Source organism: Phalacrocorax carbo, chromosome 2 (genome assembly GCF_963921805.1).
Source record: "Phalacrocorax carbo chromosome 2, bPhaCar2.1, whole genome shotgun sequence".
Taxonomy (NCBI): domain Eukaryota; kingdom Metazoa; phylum Chordata; class Aves; order Suliformes; family Phalacrocoracidae; genus Phalacrocorax; species Phalacrocorax carbo.
Window position 1 is genome coordinate 56553769 of NC_087514.1, and position 21288 is coordinate 56575056.

Genomic DNA, 21288 nt, shown 5'->3' on the forward strand with positions numbered 1-21288 from the left:
AGGTCTGTTTCTGTGTGTATATAGTGCACAGTGCATTTTTCATGGGCTCTCTGCTACGATATAACACTAACGAGATAATTACAGGGCTCAGGCGGTGTCAGCACAGCACATACCGCTCGGATTAGGCCTGGCTCTTGAACGAGCTCTTTCCAAAGGGGGTGCAAGCTGACGTGGCTCATGGCCCCTTTGCAGGGACCAGGAGCAGGCTGGTGCTCAGTGACTGCAGCTCAGCTGGTGTAGGGGAATTTGGGGTGCTGCTCCTGCCTCCTGCGCCAGTGGGGAGGGGAGGGTGGATGGTCCCAGCTAGTACACGTTACTGTGGGCGTTACGGGCGTAATATGGTGAGAGATGGAGACGTAGAGGCCTGGCAGCCAGCCCCTGCTGCTGGTCGGTGCTGTTGCCGCTCCTGCCTGGCAGGTTTGCAAGGGACGTGCGGCTGTGATTTCCTCCTCTGGCACAGGGGCTGGAAGCGAGGTGATGCCACGGCAGAGGGCTAGCAAGTGCACCTGTGATGTGGGGGCTAAGGGACAGGCACAGCAAGGGGAACGCAGGCTGTGCAAACGGAGGGGTGACAAGGCTTGGAGGGATGTGTTTGCTCCTGGCACAGCAGTGTGACAGCACTGGTACATCAGGAAGGGGAGAATCGCTGCAGAGCGATGTGCCTGGCTTCTTTCTGGCTTTTTTCACCTGAAATAGGACCAAAAAAAAAAAAAAAGAAGTCTGGTCTCAGTGTTATAATTTTCTTTATATATTGTGACACGTGATATAATTTAGATATTTTATGTCTTTAACAAAGCAGGAGAGACAGAGATTTTTAAAATACATGTTAACGAATTTAAGAAGTTATTAAGAAAAACATTTGGGCAGAAGCACTGCATAAGACAGTGATACACCTGTTAGAGTTTCTGATCTCAGCTGTCTGTTGCAGGGTTTAATTTTTGTATTAATAACAATTAATCACTAATAACAATTAATCTATTATTAATAACAATTATTACTATAATTATTAATCTTATCATATTAATAAACATAATTATATCGGTTTCAGGCCCTCTTGTCAGCCTCCACTGACCAAATATTAAGAAAAATGGTGTGTTGGGAGCTAAACACAGAGCTAGCCCAGCTGCCCCCCATCCGGCTGAGAGCTGCCATCTCACCTTCCAGGGCTTCACACAGCAGATGCAACCCTGCTGCTTCCCTCCCCACAGCACGGTCCCAGACCTGTCATACCAAATTATTTGTAAATGCCAAGCCAGATAATATCACAACAGTATCAGTGTACATACGAAAGGCACCAGGAAGCTGTGAGAGACAACCAGTGCCGCGTGTTAGCGGTAAGAGGCAAAAGAAAGAGGCTCCTCCAAAGCCCCTGTTCATAAGCTTAGCACAATAGAGTAATGCAGCGTTAGGGAAATTTAAGCTGGTGCTGAAAGCTAGTGTGCTTTACTGCTTTTTTACTCAAGGGATGGCTTTTATCCTGAACTGTAATGCTTATGATATTTCAGACATGGCTTGCTTTGCTAGGTCATGTGAATGATGAATATCGCAGTATTTAGAGGTTTCTAGTAAATGAAACACACATGGGAATGAATGCAGATATAGATCACTTGCGTCAAACCCAGCTTTATCAGGGCTTGGTGAGATATCTTTTTCAAGGGCCTACAGCAATTGAAAAGCAATTAGAATTTCATTGTTTTTTCCAGTTGCTTTAACCATCCCATAGATACATATGAGAGTCCACATGGAAAAAGCTGCCACCGTACTTTCACTGCACAACCATTGTAATACAGAGCATGGGATGGCAGCAAAGCAAAACTTCAGTTGTATACTTGGAATTTAGAGACACTTCAGGCGTTAAGAAGGAACGGCAAGCCACCCTGTCCTAACATTAAGAAAGGGATGTTGCTACAGAAATCGGAGATGCTTCCTTTTCACCAGTCTCCTTTCACCGAGAAGATTCCAGAAAGCTCCAGTGTGATCACTGAAAGCAGTCCCTCCTAAAGAAACAGGTCGTGGTCATGTTCTTTCCGTGCTGCATTTGTTAGAGGAGTTATTCATTAGTGGTTTGAGAGTGACAGCGCTCTGCACAAAGGGTTTTTCTTTATCTACCAGACTGGGCAAGCGGGGGTAGCTCTGAAGCAGTGAAATGAGAGGGCATCATGCACCCCCTCAATGTCAAGGTCTGACATTCCAAAGCTGCAAAAAGTTGAGAGGGAGACTGCCTGCAGTGGCCAGCAGAGCTGGATTTGTGTGGACGGGGGTTGGTGGAGAAGGAGCACAGAGGTCCCTTGCTTTTTTCATCTTCTGCCATAATCTTCCCATGTGGTCCTGCACAGCGCCTGGAAAATGCTGGCAGTGAGGCGTTCCTGAGCAGTGATTAGAGATGCGGTTAATGAACGCTGGTTTACATCACTTGGGGATAAATCCACCTTCAACCATCTGTTACAAGTGGATCTGGTTTTCTTCCGATCCACATTCATGCCAAGCAGAATTACCTTCATTTAAATCACTGGTGTTTCTTGGAGAGTAACCTCTATGAAAGAGTTGGTCTATTGGCAAGGTCTCCTAATGAGTCACATACTGTGGGGCAGAGATTATGTCTCCCTGGATGTTTTGTTCGTTCCTGAATGTGTTGGGTCTCAACAGCTAGCAAAAAGTTAGCTGTTGTTATGAAATGCCAATGTGCAACTCTCAAACTGTTAGCCTTGCAGATACCAGTGATCTGAAAGCAGTCTGCTTCACCTAGTGCTGTATTTAGAGCAAGTGGATATGGTCACTCATGCATTTTTTTTTTAAGTACTGTCAGATCTCTCACAGGCAGTATTTTCTAATGAATGCAAATGAAAACTGTGATTACCCATTTCAAAGCAATTGGTAGCAAGCCATCTTTGCACATGGAACATTATTTATACATCGCATAAGCCCCAGTGATGCTCGTGCATAATTCCTCACACATCACAGTGATAGAAATTGCCTTCAGGGCCGGACTTTCCAAGCCAGCCTCTCTGTTTTTAAGTTGCAGACATTGTCACTTCAATGACTGACTACTTGATTTTGCAGGTTCAGTTTGATGCGCATATGATAGCAAGCCCACGCTTGCCTGCAGATGCCAGACTGCACCCAAAATGACTTGCTCCTCTTAATAGCAGTGAATAAAGTGACAGGCTGGCAGCTCTTAAGGACTTTTGGTTCTCTCTTCTTATTTTCCAAGTCCTTCTCTACTGCCGCCTGTTCTCAGCTCTATTCTCAATCCTACTCAGCACTTGCCTCAGTAGGAAAACTTGGGGCATATCATGTGTTTACATGTATGATTGCTCTTAACTCAAACTTTATTTCCTTGTCCTCCTCAACCTCTAATTCCAGTGCGTTGACTTCTGCTTGCTGTTCCCCACATGGGTGCTCTCACTCTCACGGCTCAGTTTGCAGGACTCTTGTCAATGTGTTAAAAATGGAATTCACTGAAAGACACAAGTTATCTCTTCCTGTCTGTGCTAGGCTCCTAGGGAAGGTGAAAATAATTGTGCCTCTTCCTGCTGTTAATACTGTAGTTGCTGCATCCAATAATCTTTTGGAGCATTTAACTTTTAAAGCACTGGGCAATTTATTACCCCCATATATTAGCTCTCCTTGGAAGCCGAGAGGTATGGGGACAAACTGCAGTGAAACTGTGAAGGTAGAAAATGTCCGGCGAGTAACCTCTTTCCTAAGAGACTGTGTTAATCAAAGGACTAATAAAATCTTGTTTAACCATCATTGAAAGGCTTTTTGGTAGATGGCCAACCCTGGTTGGTCTCTTGCATATAAAAAGGTAGTACAGTAATGTTCCTTCTAGCATTAATCCATATCAGCTTCTGACGCCAATTTCCTCTGCATCAAAGAGAAATGCGCCTTTATTGCACCATTTTACGTTTTAAAGCATTTAAGCTTGTAGTGCGTTCCACCTACTTCTTTTTGCAGCAGCACTCTCTGCCTTTAGTCCTACTGAAGTACCAGCTATATCAGCTGGCATTTTGCACACGTCTGCAGCCTGGTTCCACAGTGGTGAAATGGAGATCTTTCCTTGCTCTCCTACAGGGCTTAGGGGGTTTTGGCCAGGCAGTCCCTTGTTGCCATGCCTGTCTTTCTAGTCCTCCACTGACACGTGGGCGGGAGGTTTCTCCCTGTAATCCACTGGTAGCCCCCAGAGGTAAATATCCTATTATTTTTCTTACACCGAGGACAGACTCAGCCTAAGGTTGAGTCTCAGCGTTATGGAAATACAAAGCACTCTCCCAGCCGAGCACTGATCAGAAGGTTGTTCTTACGCAAATCCAAACAGGACAGTGTGAAAATGCTTAAAGCGAGGTCCCATCTCAGGCAATATGTTATAAACTTTTTAGTCTGGATCTGTGAAATAAATTTTGTCAGTGAGGAGTGGAGCTTACACCTTCCAAAGCCAGATCGCTACCTGCCTCTCAGTGTGTCTTCCACACCTCCTACCTAAATTTTAATTCCCTTCCCATTACTTTCCAAGTATTATCCTGTATAACAGAGCAAAGGCTTTATTACTTTCTCTTGCACAGCATTGTCCGTGTGTTTGTATCACTTAGCTTCTCAAATTGGATGGGTCTAAGTGTAGCCTTTTGCTTATAGGTAAGGGCAAGAGGTTTTTAGGATTTGACACAAGGTTTTGGATTTCTAGCGTGCTTGGTAGCTGTTTGCTACAGTCATGCATTGAGGCCTCTACAGAAATTGGGGGACGCAACCCTGACTCTAAGAAGTTACAAATCAAACTCAGCAACCAGACAACCTCCGCTTGCTTGAAGTCACTCGGAAAAGCAGTGAGTGTGAGGGCCAGGGCTATGCCCTGTACCTCTTCAATTGTAGTAACCCGTCTTGCACGCTGGGGCATGATGCTGCTGGCTGGTGACTGCCTTCAGTTACATATCTGTTTCCAGAATAACACCACATTTAAAAAGAATGAGAAAACAGTAACTGTTTATCTTGGCTGAGCTTGTGTAACAGGTTTTCATATGATGTTTTTAGTGTTTAAAATATTTTTTCATTAAACTGTTTCAGTATCCAAAAAAAACCCCATTTCTCTTACTCAGCTTCATTAGTTATAGGAAATCACTGGATTAAAGTAGAGAGCAGATTAGCAAAAAATAAACGGTAGTATGTCTTGGGCATATGGTGCCGCGTATGAATGGGTTTTAACTACTTAACTGTGTATAACAAAGAGCAGAAGGAGAGATTTGTCTTAGTGTGCAATAATTATAATTTGCAGTAGCTGTGTAGCTTAACAGTCAGAAACCGCACAGCCACGGAGAGCTTTCAGTTAGGATTTGCATGTGGTGTGTGAGCCTGTCCCTGAGCTCACATCGCGTTTTCTGCCAGCTGATGGCTGGGCATGAGACTGGACTTAGCTAATTAACAGGATGCCTCTCCCTCCTTTCCCTTCCTCTTCGCTGGGCTCATGGTTTGGAGCGCTGGGTTAGTGTGGGTTACAGAGACCAGGATTTAGCCCGTCAGACACAGGAGCCGGCACTGGTCCGGCACACTGCTCCATTGCACGGGCCAGAGGAGAGGCACTCTGTGGGCAAGCCTGTGACAGCCCAGGCTTCACCTCAGATGGAAATTGTCCCCTGCAGAGCAAACATAAACAGAAGTAATAAATAAAAGAGGCCACAATGTCAGGGTGATTGCTAGGGAGTATCAGCCTTCAGGCTCTGGGCACAGACAAATACAGCCTGCTTTGAATTCAAATGACTCTGTAGTTTCTAGCGCCCTGCTTTTTTTTCCTAATAGCTATCATTCCCCTCTGATACTTCAAGCTACAAAAGTCAAATTTATGCCTTTTCTAAACAGACCCAGCTCACAGTGGTTTGACCTTGGTCCTGAGACACAAGTCAGTGCGAACACTGGTAACGTCCTGACGGTGCTCGGCCTCCCGCTTCTAAGGAAAACTGTCCTTTTCCATTTGGGTTCTGAAAACCAAGCAGTGGTGGGGACATCATTTCCATGTCTTAAAAAACTGCTTATAAAGGGATATAAATATTTGCAAAGCCAGTCAAATCTGATTTATACAGTAAATTCAGAAATACCTGGAGAATTACCTGGTCTTTGTCTTGAATTACCTGGTCTTTGTCTCGACTCCTCAGTACACTTGCTAGCACGGATGAACTAATAATGTTACGCCACATAGCTTAAACATGCATGTCCTTCCCTTTTTCTGGGGGGTTGCTTTTCTCTGAGTTTTCCACAATGTGTTTCACATCCACTGCGAATAACATTCTTGGAGTTCTGCCCTGGATTAATCAAACATAAATCGTTGCCCCATGCAAAAAGAAAGTTTTGCCAAAAATTTTGGTGGTCCAGAGAAGAAAAGAGGGTGGGTTTTTTTCCTCTGTGAACTTATAACTCTTTTTTTTTTTTTGTGGGAAATTTTGTGCACTGAAAAATTCACCAACAAGGCCCCCATTGTCTTGGTTTTTTAGTGATTAATACACAAATACAAAAAATTAAATCCCTAGCTGCTCAGGAGAATATACTTGCTTTCTCCTCGATAACTTCTATAGTACTGAGCCCTGCGAGGCTTGCAGGCTTTGTGTTTAGCTTATCAGTAACTCAGCATTGCTTCTATTGCAGAGTTCCCTGAAGAGAAGAGGCAGCAGAGAAATGCACAAAGAAAAAAAGGCCTTTACCCAGGTATGGTTTTTCAAGAGCATGCAACTTGCAGCAAAAGCACACAATTAAACTCCAGATTTCTTTTTATGGCTGTTGACAGGGCTATCAGGCACATTAACTAGAGTGCAATTAGGCCTTAATCTACTGAGACCTCCCAGAGATAATGTAGAAGCAATTTAGGACACAAGTGTGATCTCTAAACCGTGCAGCTTCTCAGGCTCATTGTGCTTGTATCCATAGATTCAGGCTGCAGGTTTTCTGCAAGAAGAGAAAATCACCTTGCCTCACAAAGTAATTGGATCGCAGCTTAGGGACTAACTAAATTTATACATGGTGCCAAAGATTTTGTGCTAATGAGCATCTTGGCAGGGAACACGGTTGACACACTGCAACGACACCTTGCGAGCATTTGTATTGCAGCCCTGGGTTTGATATCCCTCTGGTGTTGGGGGGGGGTGTCAGCATGTGAACTTGTGCTCCCCCAGGCTGAGGTACAATACAGAGCCTAAACTACCTACTCAGTCTGCCTTTGCACACCAGTTTTCTTGAAATCCCGTAGGCTGATCCTTCTCAGGGAAGCAGTCTGCCTGGTTTCCTCCGGTTTTTGTGCTAATTGTAGGACTTAAAGCTTTTCCCAGCACCCATACGGTTACTTTATAGCCGGAGAGATGGGGATAGTGTTTCACCTCCCTTTGAAAGGAGCCAAGAGCGACATCATGCCTTCCTTAGAGAAAGGTTGCACCTCCCTTGCTGCCCCCTCGGCAGGCTCAGTGTATGCAGCCAAGACCCTAGAGGTCTTCTCTGAGTCAGTGGAGTCTTAAAATCCATTGATTTGTAATAATAACCATAAGACATCATTAGAACATGTTGCACTTGAGCGGGTAGGGCAGGCAGCTGAGTAGGGAGGGTAGGCAGACCAGGGGTTCATGGTGGCTGGGGGCTGCTGCTTTCCCAGGACACAGCAGACCAAGCATCCCCACCAAGCCAATACAAGCACAGCTTAATCAGACCTTAAAATGGGGCACTGGGATTTCTGCCTGCAGTGCCTGCTTTGGAGAATTATTTAAGTCATCTGTCAGGTCAGAGAGCGTGTTTTTTCTGCAATTCTGTAAAATGCATGGATGAAATATATATATGCCTGCATACATGCAGATTATAGATGAAGCTACATGAAGGCAGGGTTGTGTCCACTGAGGTTTGTGGGCGGCACTGTCCTTCCTTTCCTCATCCCTGGAAATACAGAGCAGTGCAGAGGGAATGGATTCCTTGTGCTTGCTTCCTCTGCCCAAATCCAGGCATTAACAGCAGCTGTAGTTTGCCTTGGAAAGCCTTAAAAAGGACTTCACAAAACTATCTGGGTAACCCTTGGTCAGCTCTGCTCCACTCACAACGTGGGGAAGTGATCCCAGAAACCACGCTGGGGAAAAAAAAAAAAAAACCTTTACGCTGTAAACACACGTTGTAACTCATGCAAGCAAAGGATTTGGGCTTGAAAATGAAAACCATTGCAACAGCACTGTGCAAGGTGGCCATTAAGTTTTCTTCAGCAATTCTTTAGGGTTGGAAAGACTGAGAAGCAATCTTATATATTGACACGGCCCAGCCTATAAATTTAAGTCCTAGCTATTTCCCAGCTCTAGGGTGCTTCCCAGAGCTGTCTCCAAATCTGGGTATCCCTTCAGAGGAATGTGCTGATTGAGATCTGAGCTCACCACAGCAAGTGTCCGACCCGTCAAACAGCCATCGGGTCCTGTACCATGGCCGAAAAGGGTTAGTACAGACACAGCGCGGGAGGTTCAAACACTGCTTTTCAGGGACAGCCACCCTAAATACATCAAGTAAGTTCAAATACCCATGACGTGTTTTGTGACAAGCAACCACAAACTTGGATTCTGTGCATACGCATGCTTGCAGATATGTATAGAGTATGGCAAGACCGGTGTTTTTACTTACTGGGAGCTCATCATGAAAATTAGCTGGAACATTGCACCCACCGCAGGGCACACCGAGTAAATAATACCTGTGAAATTGATTGTCTTGAAGTCGTGTAAAAGCAGAACTCATAGTAGCACTTACCCACCTCTAGCAGTATTGAAGAAAAAAAGTTTTTATTCAGCAGAATTGCAAAACGGAGCTTCTTGGAAAATACCAGACTCCAGGCAAAACACAAAGAAAAGTGGTTCTCCAGCGCAAGGTAGGAGTGCTGGCACTCAGCCAGATGCTTGGGTGCTGGTCATACTGCCCTGTCGTCGGACTTGCAACCCCAAAACCGCTTACCCATCTTCTGCCTGGCAGTTCCCTTGAGCTGGTGGTGGTGGTAGAGGAGATGGCGTTGGTCTCTATCTATCTTTGTGTCTTCTTACCAGAAAAGAAATATCGTATCTGGGAATTTTTGATCAGCTCTTCATTCTCATCACATTGACGTTGCATAGTAAATTTAAGTTCGTTCCTTTAAGTTTCATTTCTTTATCTCCACATTCTGCATTTGTCTAAATTAGACTGCAGACTCTGTCAGGAGGCATCTAGGATTTTTCTTTCTGCTTTTTTTTCCATTAACATCCCTCTGAAGTGCCATGCAGAGCTGTGATGCTATTGCATGCAAATAATCACTATCAGTAATCATTAATTCCCATTTATCCTTAATGATCTCTTAAAGACCATGGCTAGAGCCATGAGTGATGGAACATTTTTGCACTGTCGTTCCTTCTTTTCTTTCTATACAGTCTGCCTTATGTACACCTTTTAGGAAAGCGTCCACATGCTGGATGTGAAATACAGTCAGGCTGTGCCATAGCCCAGCTTTCTGCCCCTGGGATTTGAGCTTTGAGCCTCTTGTTCCTCCAAGACGGTGGAAAGACTGTATTCTTCCCCCCACCACCCCCCCCGCCCTTTTCTTAAATTGTGATTTAACTAATAATGATCTATTCTTAATTTTTGTGATTTGGCCTCTCTTTATTTTGCCTTATATGTCAAAACTCTACTTGCCTATGTGGGCGTCTCGCCCTCTTGCTGTTTCTACCTGGTTTCAACTGATCAAGAAATTGCTGATATTTCTGTACACAAAGTTTCAGAGGGACAGATGCATGAAGGTTGGAGTCCTACCCTTCTGGCATGCTTAGATTTGGCTGATAAATCTCTCCTGACCATTCTTTTCCTTTGGAAAAAAGCTCTTCAGGGAATGGGATTTTCAGTAGTCATGTTCCCTGGCAAAGAAGCAGGGAAGACCTAGAGCTTTCTCACCTTTCCAGACGGGATCCATATTTAGTAGGCAAGATTAACATCCATCAGCTCTGTTGTTTTGTTTGAGGCTTGTATTTGTTTAATGAAAAACAACTCCTTTGTTTCAGCTCTTGTGAAAAACAAAACTTACAAATGTGGTCCTTTTCTTTCATGGACAAAACCTAGCAATAAAGTAATGCCGTTATAAGGAGTTAATGGTGGTTTTGTCCTGCTACAACAATGTGCTAACTCCGCAGATGCATTGAGTCGTGCAGTGATGCCGAGCAAAAACATTGGGGCCCTAACCCCAAACCCATCAAAGCCTTTCCCTTTTCTTCAAAAGCTTCAAAATGCTGATTGCATTGTCCAAGTGTGACTCGGTGACTGTTATTTGTATTGCTTGAACCACAGAGGGCGTCAGGCTCTGACCCCTGGGTAGGAGCGGGCCCCTAGCGCTCCCAGCCAGGGGAGAGGGGCGCAGGCAGGCTGGCCTTACCCACTGGCACCGGTCCAGCTGCCGGCAGCCAGGGAGGTGCCAGGCGCCAGCTAGTACCACTGATGGCTGGGATCTTGCAGCCAAAGGTAAACAAGAAGCATGGGGAAAAATGCTGGATTACGAAGACAGAATAAGGAAAATGTCAGATACTAATATTTCCAAGCTATTAACAGATAAATAAATAAACCGGAGTAATCACCCCACCTGTGAGCTCTGAAGTGCAGCACTGGTCTGGATGTAGCCTTCCTTGTGATCTTTGTATTTCCCTAAAAGCAAAGCCTACAGCTGTGGGGATAAACTGATTCTCAATGAGTGGAAAAACAGAGGTAATGTATTGTGCAGCCCCATACAAAGATGATGCTTTAATCATACAGCCTTATCCAGCCAGAGTGACTCCAGTGGAGGCTGCATGGAGTTTTGCCAGGTTTAAATCCGATACTTAATTTGCAGTTCTGAGTTATAAAGAGAAAAGCAATTTGCAAATATACGTGCGAAGAAGAGGTGTGTGTATGTGAGGAGATGATAGAGAGGAAAGAAAGCTGGTCTAGAAGACCAGCTCTGCTCTGATCAGTTACATGCATCTTGACTGTATTCATAGAAAATCCACATTTCTGGTGCCAGAAACACAATGACCAGAGTTTTAGTCAGTCAACTGATCAACTGATTGTGGTTGTGGTTGAGTCCTGGTTATCACTGAAAACCACATATTTACAGAAACCTGGATATTGTTTTCCTCTATCATGTTATTAACATTTAAGATAACTTTCTTGCTGTTTAGTATTTTAAAGTTCCAACCTGCAACAGCAGAATCAGTAAGAAAGCTGACTGAGTTCAGAAGTATACAACCAATTACTTCTGTGGCTGTCTAGGTATTAATAGCTGAAATTAAGACATAATTAGTATATATCTAAATAGAATGGGGTGAAATTAATCTAGGTAACATAAAAGACACCATTACCAATGTGAAAGGATGTGTGCTTTAGAAGTTAAATAATTTCCTCAGATTGCTGAGCCATAATTAGTTTTGTAAATCTTTTTATTTTTTTAATAGCCCAATCTGGGTGAACAATTACAGTCTGTCATGTTTTCTTCTGGATTTGGTTGCCATTGTTAGGAATTATAACAAAATGGTGCTTGTGAAAGATAACAGTGTTCCGGAGGCTGAAATGAAGTTTCCATAGATAATTGCACATATGTCCACATGGCCTACCAACAATGATGAAATCTGCTGTCTCAAGAGATCATCTTTCAAAGCCTGCCTTCCATTATACTGCTAATGCTGATAAATGTGGCTCTTACCAGGCCAAGTGCCTGTATCTCCATGACAATTCATGAAAGTGATTCATGCAAAGAAATTGTTCATTGGCTTAGAATTTACTTAATCTTGTCTCTTATTTCAGCACAATGCACACCGGAGTTTTCATCTGAGTTGAGACGCGGTGCTTTAAAAGGCCCAACATGCACAAAAAAATCAAACTCTCATTTAATACCCTGCTGCTTCCTGAAAAATGCAGGTTTTCACATGGGATGGATTTGGATGTAACTATGGTTTAATGAATTTTTCTTTCTTTTTTCACATGTTTTCACCAATCTCCCTTGTGAACAGTTGTCCATACCAGAAACAGGGATCACAATCTGGTCCATCCTAATAATAACAGCAGCAGAGACAACAGTAATTCTTCCTGTTTGGAAAGTGAGTTAGGTACTTGGGCTAGTTCACAGCATTGTGAGATCCAGTAATTAAATTCTTCACTTTGCAAGGCAACTGTGCATCTTAGTACACTTTTTTTGTGCTTTCTAGCTGAAGAAGCCCAAGGCTTGGGATTATGATGAGCAAATTCATCTGAGTAGTCTCTGTTTCTTGATGCTAAAAGGGAGGAAATGTGTCATTAAACATAAGTGGAACAGAAAGTGCCAACAAATCATGACACCTTTTCATTTGAGTCATTCTTATTTTCCACAAAATTTGCTCAGTATTTGAGAAAAATTAAGCATTGTGCTGGCACTCTTGCATCACTGAACACTTGCAGTGGCACACTGATCTTTTTTTTACCCCTCTTTAACTCTGGTCAAGCTGCTTCGCCAATTTAACCAGGACCAAGCTGTGAAATATGTCAACCGTGTGGTTTGCGCAGCTCTGTCCGTGTATTGTTTGCATACCTAACAGATACAGCTCAGAGGGTGGGGAGGTGGGGATTTTGGAAGGTGAGCAACTGATTGTGCTTCTAATATAATCTTGGGGCGGGGGGGTGATTATTCTTGGCAGGAGGACAGCGCTGATTTGAAGTGCCAGCTCCAGTTTGCCAAAGAGGAGGCAGCGCTGATGCGTAAGAAGATGGCCAAACTGGGGAGGGAGAAGGATGAACTGGAGCAGGAGCTCCAGAAGTACAAGTCTATCTATGGAGATGTGGACAGTCCCCTGCCCACCGGGGAAGCAGGGGGCCCACCCAGCACCAGGGAGGCTGAGCTGAAGCTTCGTTTGAAGCTGGTGGAGGAGGAAGCCAACATACTGGGCAGGAAAATAGTGGAACTGGAGGTGGAGAACAGGGGGATTAAAGCTGAGATGGAGGATATGAGGTGCCAGTATGAAAAAGAGTGTCTCAGCAGGGACCACATTTCAAGCATTCCTACCTCGCCCTACGGTGACTCTGTGGAGTCAGCCACGGAGCTGCGCCGGCACCTGCAGTTCGTGGAAGAGGAAGCAGAACTGCTGAGGCGGTCGATCTCTGAAATTGAGGATCACAACAAGCAGCTAACAAACGAGCTGAATAAATTCAAGTTTGAGCCAGGCCAGGAGCCAGGCTGGTTGGATGACGTGGCCTCCAAGTGTGGCGGCACCTTGCAAGAGGAGCTGAAGTCGGCCAGGTTGCAAATCAATGAGCTGAGTGGGAAAGTGATGAAGCTCCAGTATGAGAACAGGGTCCTGATGTCCAACGTCCAGCGTTACGACCTTGCCTCTCACCTGGGCCTGCGCACTTCCAGCCCTAGGGACAGCGATGCTGACAGTGATGCTGGGAAGAAGGAGAGTGACAGTGAAGAGGGTCGCCCACCCCAGCCAAAGAGAGAGGGGCCCATTGGGGGTGAGAGTGACTCTGAAGAAGTTTATGAGAAGACATCAGGTTTTGGGAGTGGGAAGCCGTCAGAAGTCAGCGACTTGTGCTCCACTGAGCTCATGAGAGTGAAAGATGATACCGAGTCTTTAATTAATATCAAACGTGAGGCTGAGCGGCTCGAAAGGACCGTGGACCGCCTTATCACTGATACAGACAGCTTAATTTATGATGCAAAGGTGCATGTAACCAGCAGCCCATCCACTGAACAGGATTTCAAAAGTGGTGAGGAAAGGGGAGAAGATAAGCACGAACCGGAGCTTCTGGACACCATCAACTCCAGGATGAAAGCTTTCCGGAAGGAGCTGCAGACCTTCCTGGAGAAGGTTGATCACATTGGGGAGGGCCTTAAGGAGCAGATGGAGGACCTCTCCCCTCTTCCCCATCTCACAGAGTCTTCCAGTTTTCTATCTACAATGACGTCCATGTCTCGAGACTCTCCCATTGGTAACCTGGGGAAGGAGTTAATCACCGACTTCCAGGTAGGTCGGCCCCCTGTTTGCCTTCTTTCTGTTTATTGTTTCTCTTTCCTGCTGGCATCGCTACCCTAGAGCTAATTTTCCTCACAGCTGCTTTGTTATGATTTCAGACCCGCAATGTACTAAAGTGTATAATGTTAAACAAACACTTTATAGGCTTTTTTCTTTTCTCTGTTTGCACAACTCCTTTGATTCAGAGGCGGTTCCTCATGGCAAAAAGGCTAATCCACTGGTGCTATAGAGATCTGTCTTCTTTTTGTCTGTAACAGCAGTGTTGCCCCATGAAAGAGGAGATTAATTAAAAAAAAACCAAAATTCTGATGAATGTAAATTAGCAGCCTTGCTAAGAAATGTGAGGAGGTCTTTATTATGCTCTCTCGTAAAAGGGTCAGGCGTGTTCTCAAAAGCTTTGCCAAAAGAACCCAACCAAACGCAGTTTTCTAAGTGATGTGTTTTGAAAAGCCTGCTTACAGCTCACTCCCCTAACCGAGCAGCGAGTGAGAAGCTCTGTAGCCAGCGAAGGACTGCCTTGCCTAAAGCGTTGCCCATGGGCGCATGTCTAAACTACCGCAACTGCCACACTGGATATGGCTTTTCTGCACAGCACAAGTAAGGAAGGAAGAGCCTTGTGTCCCATATCCTTCATGACTTGTATGCTTGCTGTTGGTTTGACTCATGCATCCTCATTGCATGCGCCTCATAACCAGTGTTTGCATTCTTTTTTCCTCTCTTTCTCTTTTTTGCTTTTCAGATGTTTCAGCCCATCATTTTGCTCATCCTCATTTTGGTTTTGTTCTCTTCACTTTCTTATGCCACTGTATTTAAGTTGGTTTTTCTGTTCACGCTTTTCTTTGTCTTGTAGTTTTTCAGTCGTCTCCTTACCCATTTTTTTTCTTTATTCCCTCCTGTCCTTTTGTTTTTTTGTTATAAACCGCCCATGCACCTAACAGTCCAAACTGAGGGATCAGATGGAGTGGCAGCTCAAACAAGATCGTGGAGAGGAGCGAGAGATTCACCACCAGCGAGCCACCACCGACCCACACCGCAGAGCTGATGGAGACATTAAACTCTACAGGCCAGGAGACAAGGGCTGTTTCAGTCTAGAGGTCAGCAAAGCAGCCCGTCTTACTCACTGCCTCCTGCTGCCTTAGCCAGGAGATGAGTAACAGAAGCCAGGGGTTGGGGGAGTAAATTGGACCAAACACAGCACCCCTGTTGTGAAATCTGTGGTTGACCTCTTTTCCCCCTTGCAGTTTCAGAGAAGCAAATTGGTCCTGACTTTGGACTCGTCACCCTACTCCCAGTAGCTTTGCTAAGTGGAAAAATATAGCTCAGGGACCCATTACAATTGAGTATAGTAACGAAAGATCTCTGGAAGAAGTAGTAATCCCTGATGGGAGAACATGCTCCCAAGTTTCACCTTGTTGGATATTTTAAATCTGGGAAGTCTACAGATGAAGGCTGCTTTGCATTTTGCCTGGCAGTAGTCTGCGTAGGAGAGGGTTTGATGCTGGTATGCATGGTGATTCTCAACAGGGAACACAGCGCCCTGCAGCTTCCAAAAAAAACTTATTTAAAGCAGAATTCTCCATTGTTTGGGTCATTGAGTACTTTTCCATTTGTCAAAAACATTAACCAATTTTTATTTAAATCTTCATCCATGCAGAGGCCATATCAGCCTCAGTAAGCATCTCCTTAGCTGCTCTCTCATGAACATAAATTGTCCAGACACTACGACTGGTCCTGAGGAAAACAATTTCTAATCTGTCTCTGCAAAGGCAAGCTGGAACATTGGAAAACTTTTCTGCTGGCCACTGGGAAGCCAAATCTACCTTGAAAACAGTGTTGGTTAGAGTAGCTTCTAGTGAGGGATGAGGTTTAATATGTTTTTAATTCAAAAGACACATGCAGAGGCCTTAGTATATATGAAACCCCTAACTGAGTCTGGGAAAAGGAAAACGCTGGCTGGGACAGCTGGGTTTGTAAGTGATAACAAGCACTAGAAAGCAGGGGTAGGGAGAAAAAGCTTCAGGCAGCTGGTAGCCAAGCAGCATGATGCTGTATTGAATATCAAAGGGACAGTGGTCCTTCATCTTAACACAGGTAATTCTTTCCTGGTTTTGTTTTGTTTGTTTTAAACTATCCTGACAGTGTGGAGTTTTGGTAGTATTAGAATAATTTATTTGTTCAGCAGCTTCTCTTCCAACTTGTCACTTTTACAAGTGATAATAAACCTCAGGAAGGATATCTGATAAACCCAGGACACCGTAGTCTCTCACTGAAAGGTAAAGTCTTTCTTCCTCAGCTATGAAATGGGACAATGAGGTAGATAAACCTTGCTGTTCAGCATGGATCCTTTTGCAATTATATTCATCAATAGCTATGGTAGATTAGGTCAGAAAGTCACCACAGCAAATGTTTACAATATTTCCGTTTAAATTCTGTCATCTTTATTAATTCCTTCTTACCTTAGATCAGCATCATTATTGTATCAAGTCCTGTATATGTGAGTCCTCTGTTAAGATTAGGGATTGGGGTAATTTTGGCACAACATCTTTTTTTCCTCTCCCAGGATGGGATGATGTGTAAACTGTGTACAGCAAACTGTGTTTAAAGAGAGGATGGATAGTTTTCACACCATAGCCTGACAAGGAACAAGCCAGTAATTTTAATCAAAGGTAGAGAATATCCAGCTGAGGTCCTGATGTGCTCAAAAGGTGAGAAAGGCTGAGGCTCAAATGGCCCAGCCTGAGAAGATGTTGAAGACCAAGGTGTCTGTTTCAATCAGGTTTACTTAGGCAACAAAGAATATTACACTGCTTTACGTTGAGACTTTTCAGTGGGTGGACAGGCAGCCAACTGAAATCTTATAATCTGTAAAAGTCAAACCCAAGTGAAGCAGAAGATTCCTTCAAATAATTTTGTATGGTATCATTTTTAGTCTCTTCTTTTTAAATTTCATACACTGCACTATCAAAGGCTACCTTTTCTTTTTTTTTTTTTTTGTGCCAGATGAATGAGCAGGAAAAAGTATTATTCAAATACCAAAGGGTTTTTTATTACTACAGAAATTCAGATGGACACTCAAACCTTTCAGTGCCCACAGCAGAGATGGCTGCATGTAAGCCATTATCTGTTCTGACTTATGAAGTGAAACTATATGCACTGGCCAATGGATAACATTGATTGATGATCTTCTTACTGTGTATGGACTTTCAGCATGAGAAGAACGCATTTCATTTCAGTGACACAAATGTTTTCTTCTTAAGCAAGCAAACTCATTTTTCTAAATTCACTTTTTCCAAGCTGAATTTTAAACAGAAGTTTTCCTAAGCAATGCTGAGCAGCTTCCATTTAGCCACTTCTCCTATTTTTGCAGCATGGGCAATGAGCATCATGGGAGCCTAATTGTTTGGTTAAATACAATAAATGCAGACTGACTTGTGCTTGAAACTACCCCATAGCCTAACTGTAAACATCTGCCTTTGTTTGGGCTTTGCACTGCAGTTGTTAGTGCAACAGTATTATTGGGTTGTATTTGTATGTTAAAGAAGTGGGTTAGAGTCACAGTCCAAGGAAAATTATATCTTGACATTGCCTTAAGAGCAGGGCTTTGTTTTCTTGCTGAAACAAGCCATTCAGCTGCTGTTGTGGGAGGCTGGAGCCCATTGAGGCGGATGTCCAATCCATTATTCATGATTTTAGTATAGCCTGGTTATGGGGTGGGGGGGGAGAATAATTCTTTACCATCCAAAGAAAAAGCGAGTGAACAAGTGAGAATTGCCCTGACTAAAAGACATAGAGGAACTAAAAAAGGCAACACAATGCTTCATGGAGAAAAAGCCTGGCACAAATCAAAGGATTGCTATGGCAACAAATGGGAACCAGTGGGAAAAATGGTAAAGAATTTTTCATCTGGTGAGTTTTACCCTTTTTTCCAATGGAATACCCATAAACAAAAGGCAGTTTCCTCTTTTTTATTCAGAAACAAGAAGATATTCTGGAGAAGAAAAATTTCACACTTTCAAATGACCAAATATAGTTTGTTGCAGTATTTAATACCTGATGCTCTAAAATGGAGCTGTATCTCCTAGCTCAGGTTGTTCCTTCAGAGGGTATCAGTCCTGCCCTTACCTGAGTAAGTATATATCACCAAAGGCAAAAACACTCATCATTTCAGATTTGGATTATTTTTATACATGGCTTTTAAAGACTTACACATTTGTTTCTGTGCAGAAAAATGCCGCAAAATATCTGACACTCCCAGGTTATGGAAAAAGAACCACTGAAGTAAATTCACTTAAAAAGAAACAAGTTGTAACTAGAGTATTAAAATAAAAGCAGATAGGCTAGAGAAGGGGAGAGTATGTCTTAAAAAGCAAGTCTTCCACAGGTCTAGTAATAAAGTTGGAAGAGCTCACACTGAAGAATAATTTCTTCTAGGCCGTTCTTAATCTGTTTATCCATTTTCCTTACTTATCATTCCCATAAGAAATATAAAACATCTCTATTACTCTAAGTTAATACCTGGGTTAAGCATGGACCAACCAGCTACAGTGATGTACAAGTTAGGTAAGTCACTTTACCACCTGCTTTGAATCAAAACTTCTGTAGCAATCCATTTTGGACATATGAGGAGAATTTCAGTCTATATTTTCAATATTCTATTTTTAGCTGGTTTCAGAGTGCCTGTGCTCCTTCTGTGCAATTTTCATAATTCCACGTGAGAGCTTTTCAGCTGGATGGCTTTTGCAGCGGCTCCCAGCCATGTGCTGAAAATTTACACATCCTTTTCTCTTTCCCTGATTTAAGATGTTTTCCCAGAAAGGAAACAGTGAATGTTTTATACATTGTGACTTTTCTTTCTTCTGGGAAAAGAAAAAATCCAAAACAACAACAACAAAAAAAACCACAAACCACCCAACAAACGAGGGCCACATAGAAAGTTGTATCTCTAGTGTCCACTATTCCTCTAATGCAATGTCGTGGGAATAAGAAAGACAAACTGGTGCTGAAAGTATTCCTTCCCACCAAGACTAGGGGCAACAAGAATAATTTTCTTTGATGAATTGTATTCTTTCTTGCTATGCAAGATTCCATAAAGGTTGACAATACAATGGCTTAAAAGACCTTTTGTGATGTAAATCTGGATATTCCAGTTTTTAACTGAATTTGGTGAGACTTTGTGTACTATCCATACAATGAGATGGACTTTTAAAGACTTGGAGCAAAGTGTTCTGTGTTTTCCCAAAATCAGAGACTCTCCATCTAAGCACAGATGAATAACCACACAACTGCCTATTGTACAGAAGCATATGGAATATCTGTCATTTATTTTTAAGGGCTGAAGAGAAGAGTACATCTTCAGATTCATCCTCTGAGAAGTCAGTTAGATCTATAGTGCATGTAAAAAGTAATACACAAGGCACTGGAAGTTCCTATCTGGTCTTCTGGTCCAGATCCATATCCTTCTGGTTGTGCATGCGATGCTCAGCTGTCACCTGTGAAAAAGTAGCAGGGTTGTTTTTTGTATGTGTTCAAATGTAAGGTCCAAATAACAAAGCAATATAACAGTGTTAGGTAAGCAGTATAAAATGTTCATTTTTTGGCTTCCTGGAATTGCACACAAATGCTGGAGAACATCTTTCTACCCTGCCTCCTCAGGCTTTATTTTGCTCTAGCCCTTCTGAGAAAAAAAGGCTAAAAAGAAAGATTCCATGAAATTTGATGTTCACTGTTGTTGCATATAAACTGATTAAGTTTGCAGTCAAATTGAGATTGCAATTAGCCATGGTAAAATAGAGAAAAGAGAAAAGTAAAACCCAGACATACCTCATGGTGCACGGCAATGTTGTAAAAACAAGTCATGGCAGAAATGTGGAATTGTGCAAGCTGAAAAGTAGCCTGAAAAGCCTTCAACCTGCGGAGAGGGGCAGAAAGGGGTCAGTGCAATGAGGGAGTGGGGGTGAAGCCCCCAAAGCATGGATGACATTCCTCTGAACTTCCTCTTGAGCTAAAGACTTCGGCATGGATTAGCTTGTTCTGGAGTGATAACAGGTGAGAGAAAGGGACTCAGCAGAATGATTTGGCACTGCCTGTCTGAGAGGATGGGAGCGGAAGCGGATCTGGAAATGCACTAATTGGGATTCATGGGAAATTGTCAGTTGGTGTTGAGCTGTGGGTGACGTGCAGCTGCTTCTGTGGCACTGTGATAGAGTAGCACTAGCGTGTAGTTCCCATCGTAGGGTATTTGTATGTCTTGTCATGAGCTTGTGTCTGTTTCTGCGGTGTCGGTATGTTGTGTGGTGGCCATCACATTCGGGGTGTTTTCCTTTCCTTGTGTAGCACATTCGTTAATGAGAACAAAGGAGACAAAGAATGAAAGTTAACAGGTTGTCAACTTTTGTGTCCATTTTGTAGCAGTGTTGTTTTCCAAAACAAAACAAAACCACAGTTGTGCCACAGACTACACCCTGCCGATTACATGATAGGGGCCTGATATCCGCATATAAACATATAGATGTCAATCAGTGTAGTGCCAGGTACCTGAACTGCATATACAAATATCAAATGATACATTTCTACACCTTATTTGTTCATGATCCAGATGTTTAGCAACAATCCATTAGGCTCTTAAGCAGCCTTATCTCCCTTGGTTTGAGCGCTACTAATCCCAATGCTTCTGGTAGAAATTACTTTATATGAAATGATGGGCTATGAAGAGTCCTCACATTGCACTGGAAGGCAAAAGGTGTGGAGCTCTGCATTCATGCATTAACTGCTTTTCAACATGTTTACTTTGCTGCTTATAAAAATCTATCATCCTTAAAGAGGCAAAGCAATTGTACAAAGATTTGCACTGTTTAGTGTGCATGTTATAGTCTATCTACCTTTATGATGTATTTAATCTCTTCTTAGCAATTCCAACAGATCACATAATCCCAGCACCCAAGTTCCCTGAAACTTGGCTTTGCATGGGCTACGTGTTTATCAAAAAATTGCACGTGTTAATAAGTTTCTTGCCCTAATTCTGCAGACATAAGGTGTTGTCAGTATGTACATAACTATGTAATTCCAATTAATATTAATAGAACAAATGATCTTTTAGCAAATCATTGTTCACTGGAAAACACAAGTGTGAAGTGAATAGTGAAAAATTCAAACCTTGCCTTACTAGTAACGTTAGCTGCTCTGATTCAGCTTCCAGTTTCAGGAATCCCAAGACCAACAATATTTCTAATTTTTATTTATTATAATAGCCAAAACCATGACACTTTCTAAATATGTAATCATATGACTGTAAGGAGAGGCATATTAA

At 43.1% G+C, this 21288-nt stretch overlaps 1 protein-coding gene across 7 annotated transcripts in view; it reads left to right on the plus strand.

The window, feature by feature from the left end:
* Positions 1-21288, plus strand: part of MTCL1 (microtubule crosslinking factor 1) — a 110774-nt gene that overhangs the window by 51686 nt on the left and 37800 nt on the right. For 4 of the 7 annotated variants that reach the window (XM_064442990.1, XM_064442991.1, XM_064442986.1 and 1 more), the window contains exons 4-6: positions 6628-6687; positions 12648-13973; positions 14921-15076. In XM_064442990.1, the coding sequence (XP_064299060.1) occupies positions 6628-6687; positions 12648-13973; positions 14921-15076 (1542 nt within the window). Of the gene's footprint in view, positions 1-6627; positions 6688-8785; positions 8861-12647; positions 13974-14920; positions 15077-21288 lie in introns of all 7 variants that reach the window. The other 3 variants (XM_064442989.1, XM_064442984.1, XM_064442987.1) reach the window with 1 other exon arrangement.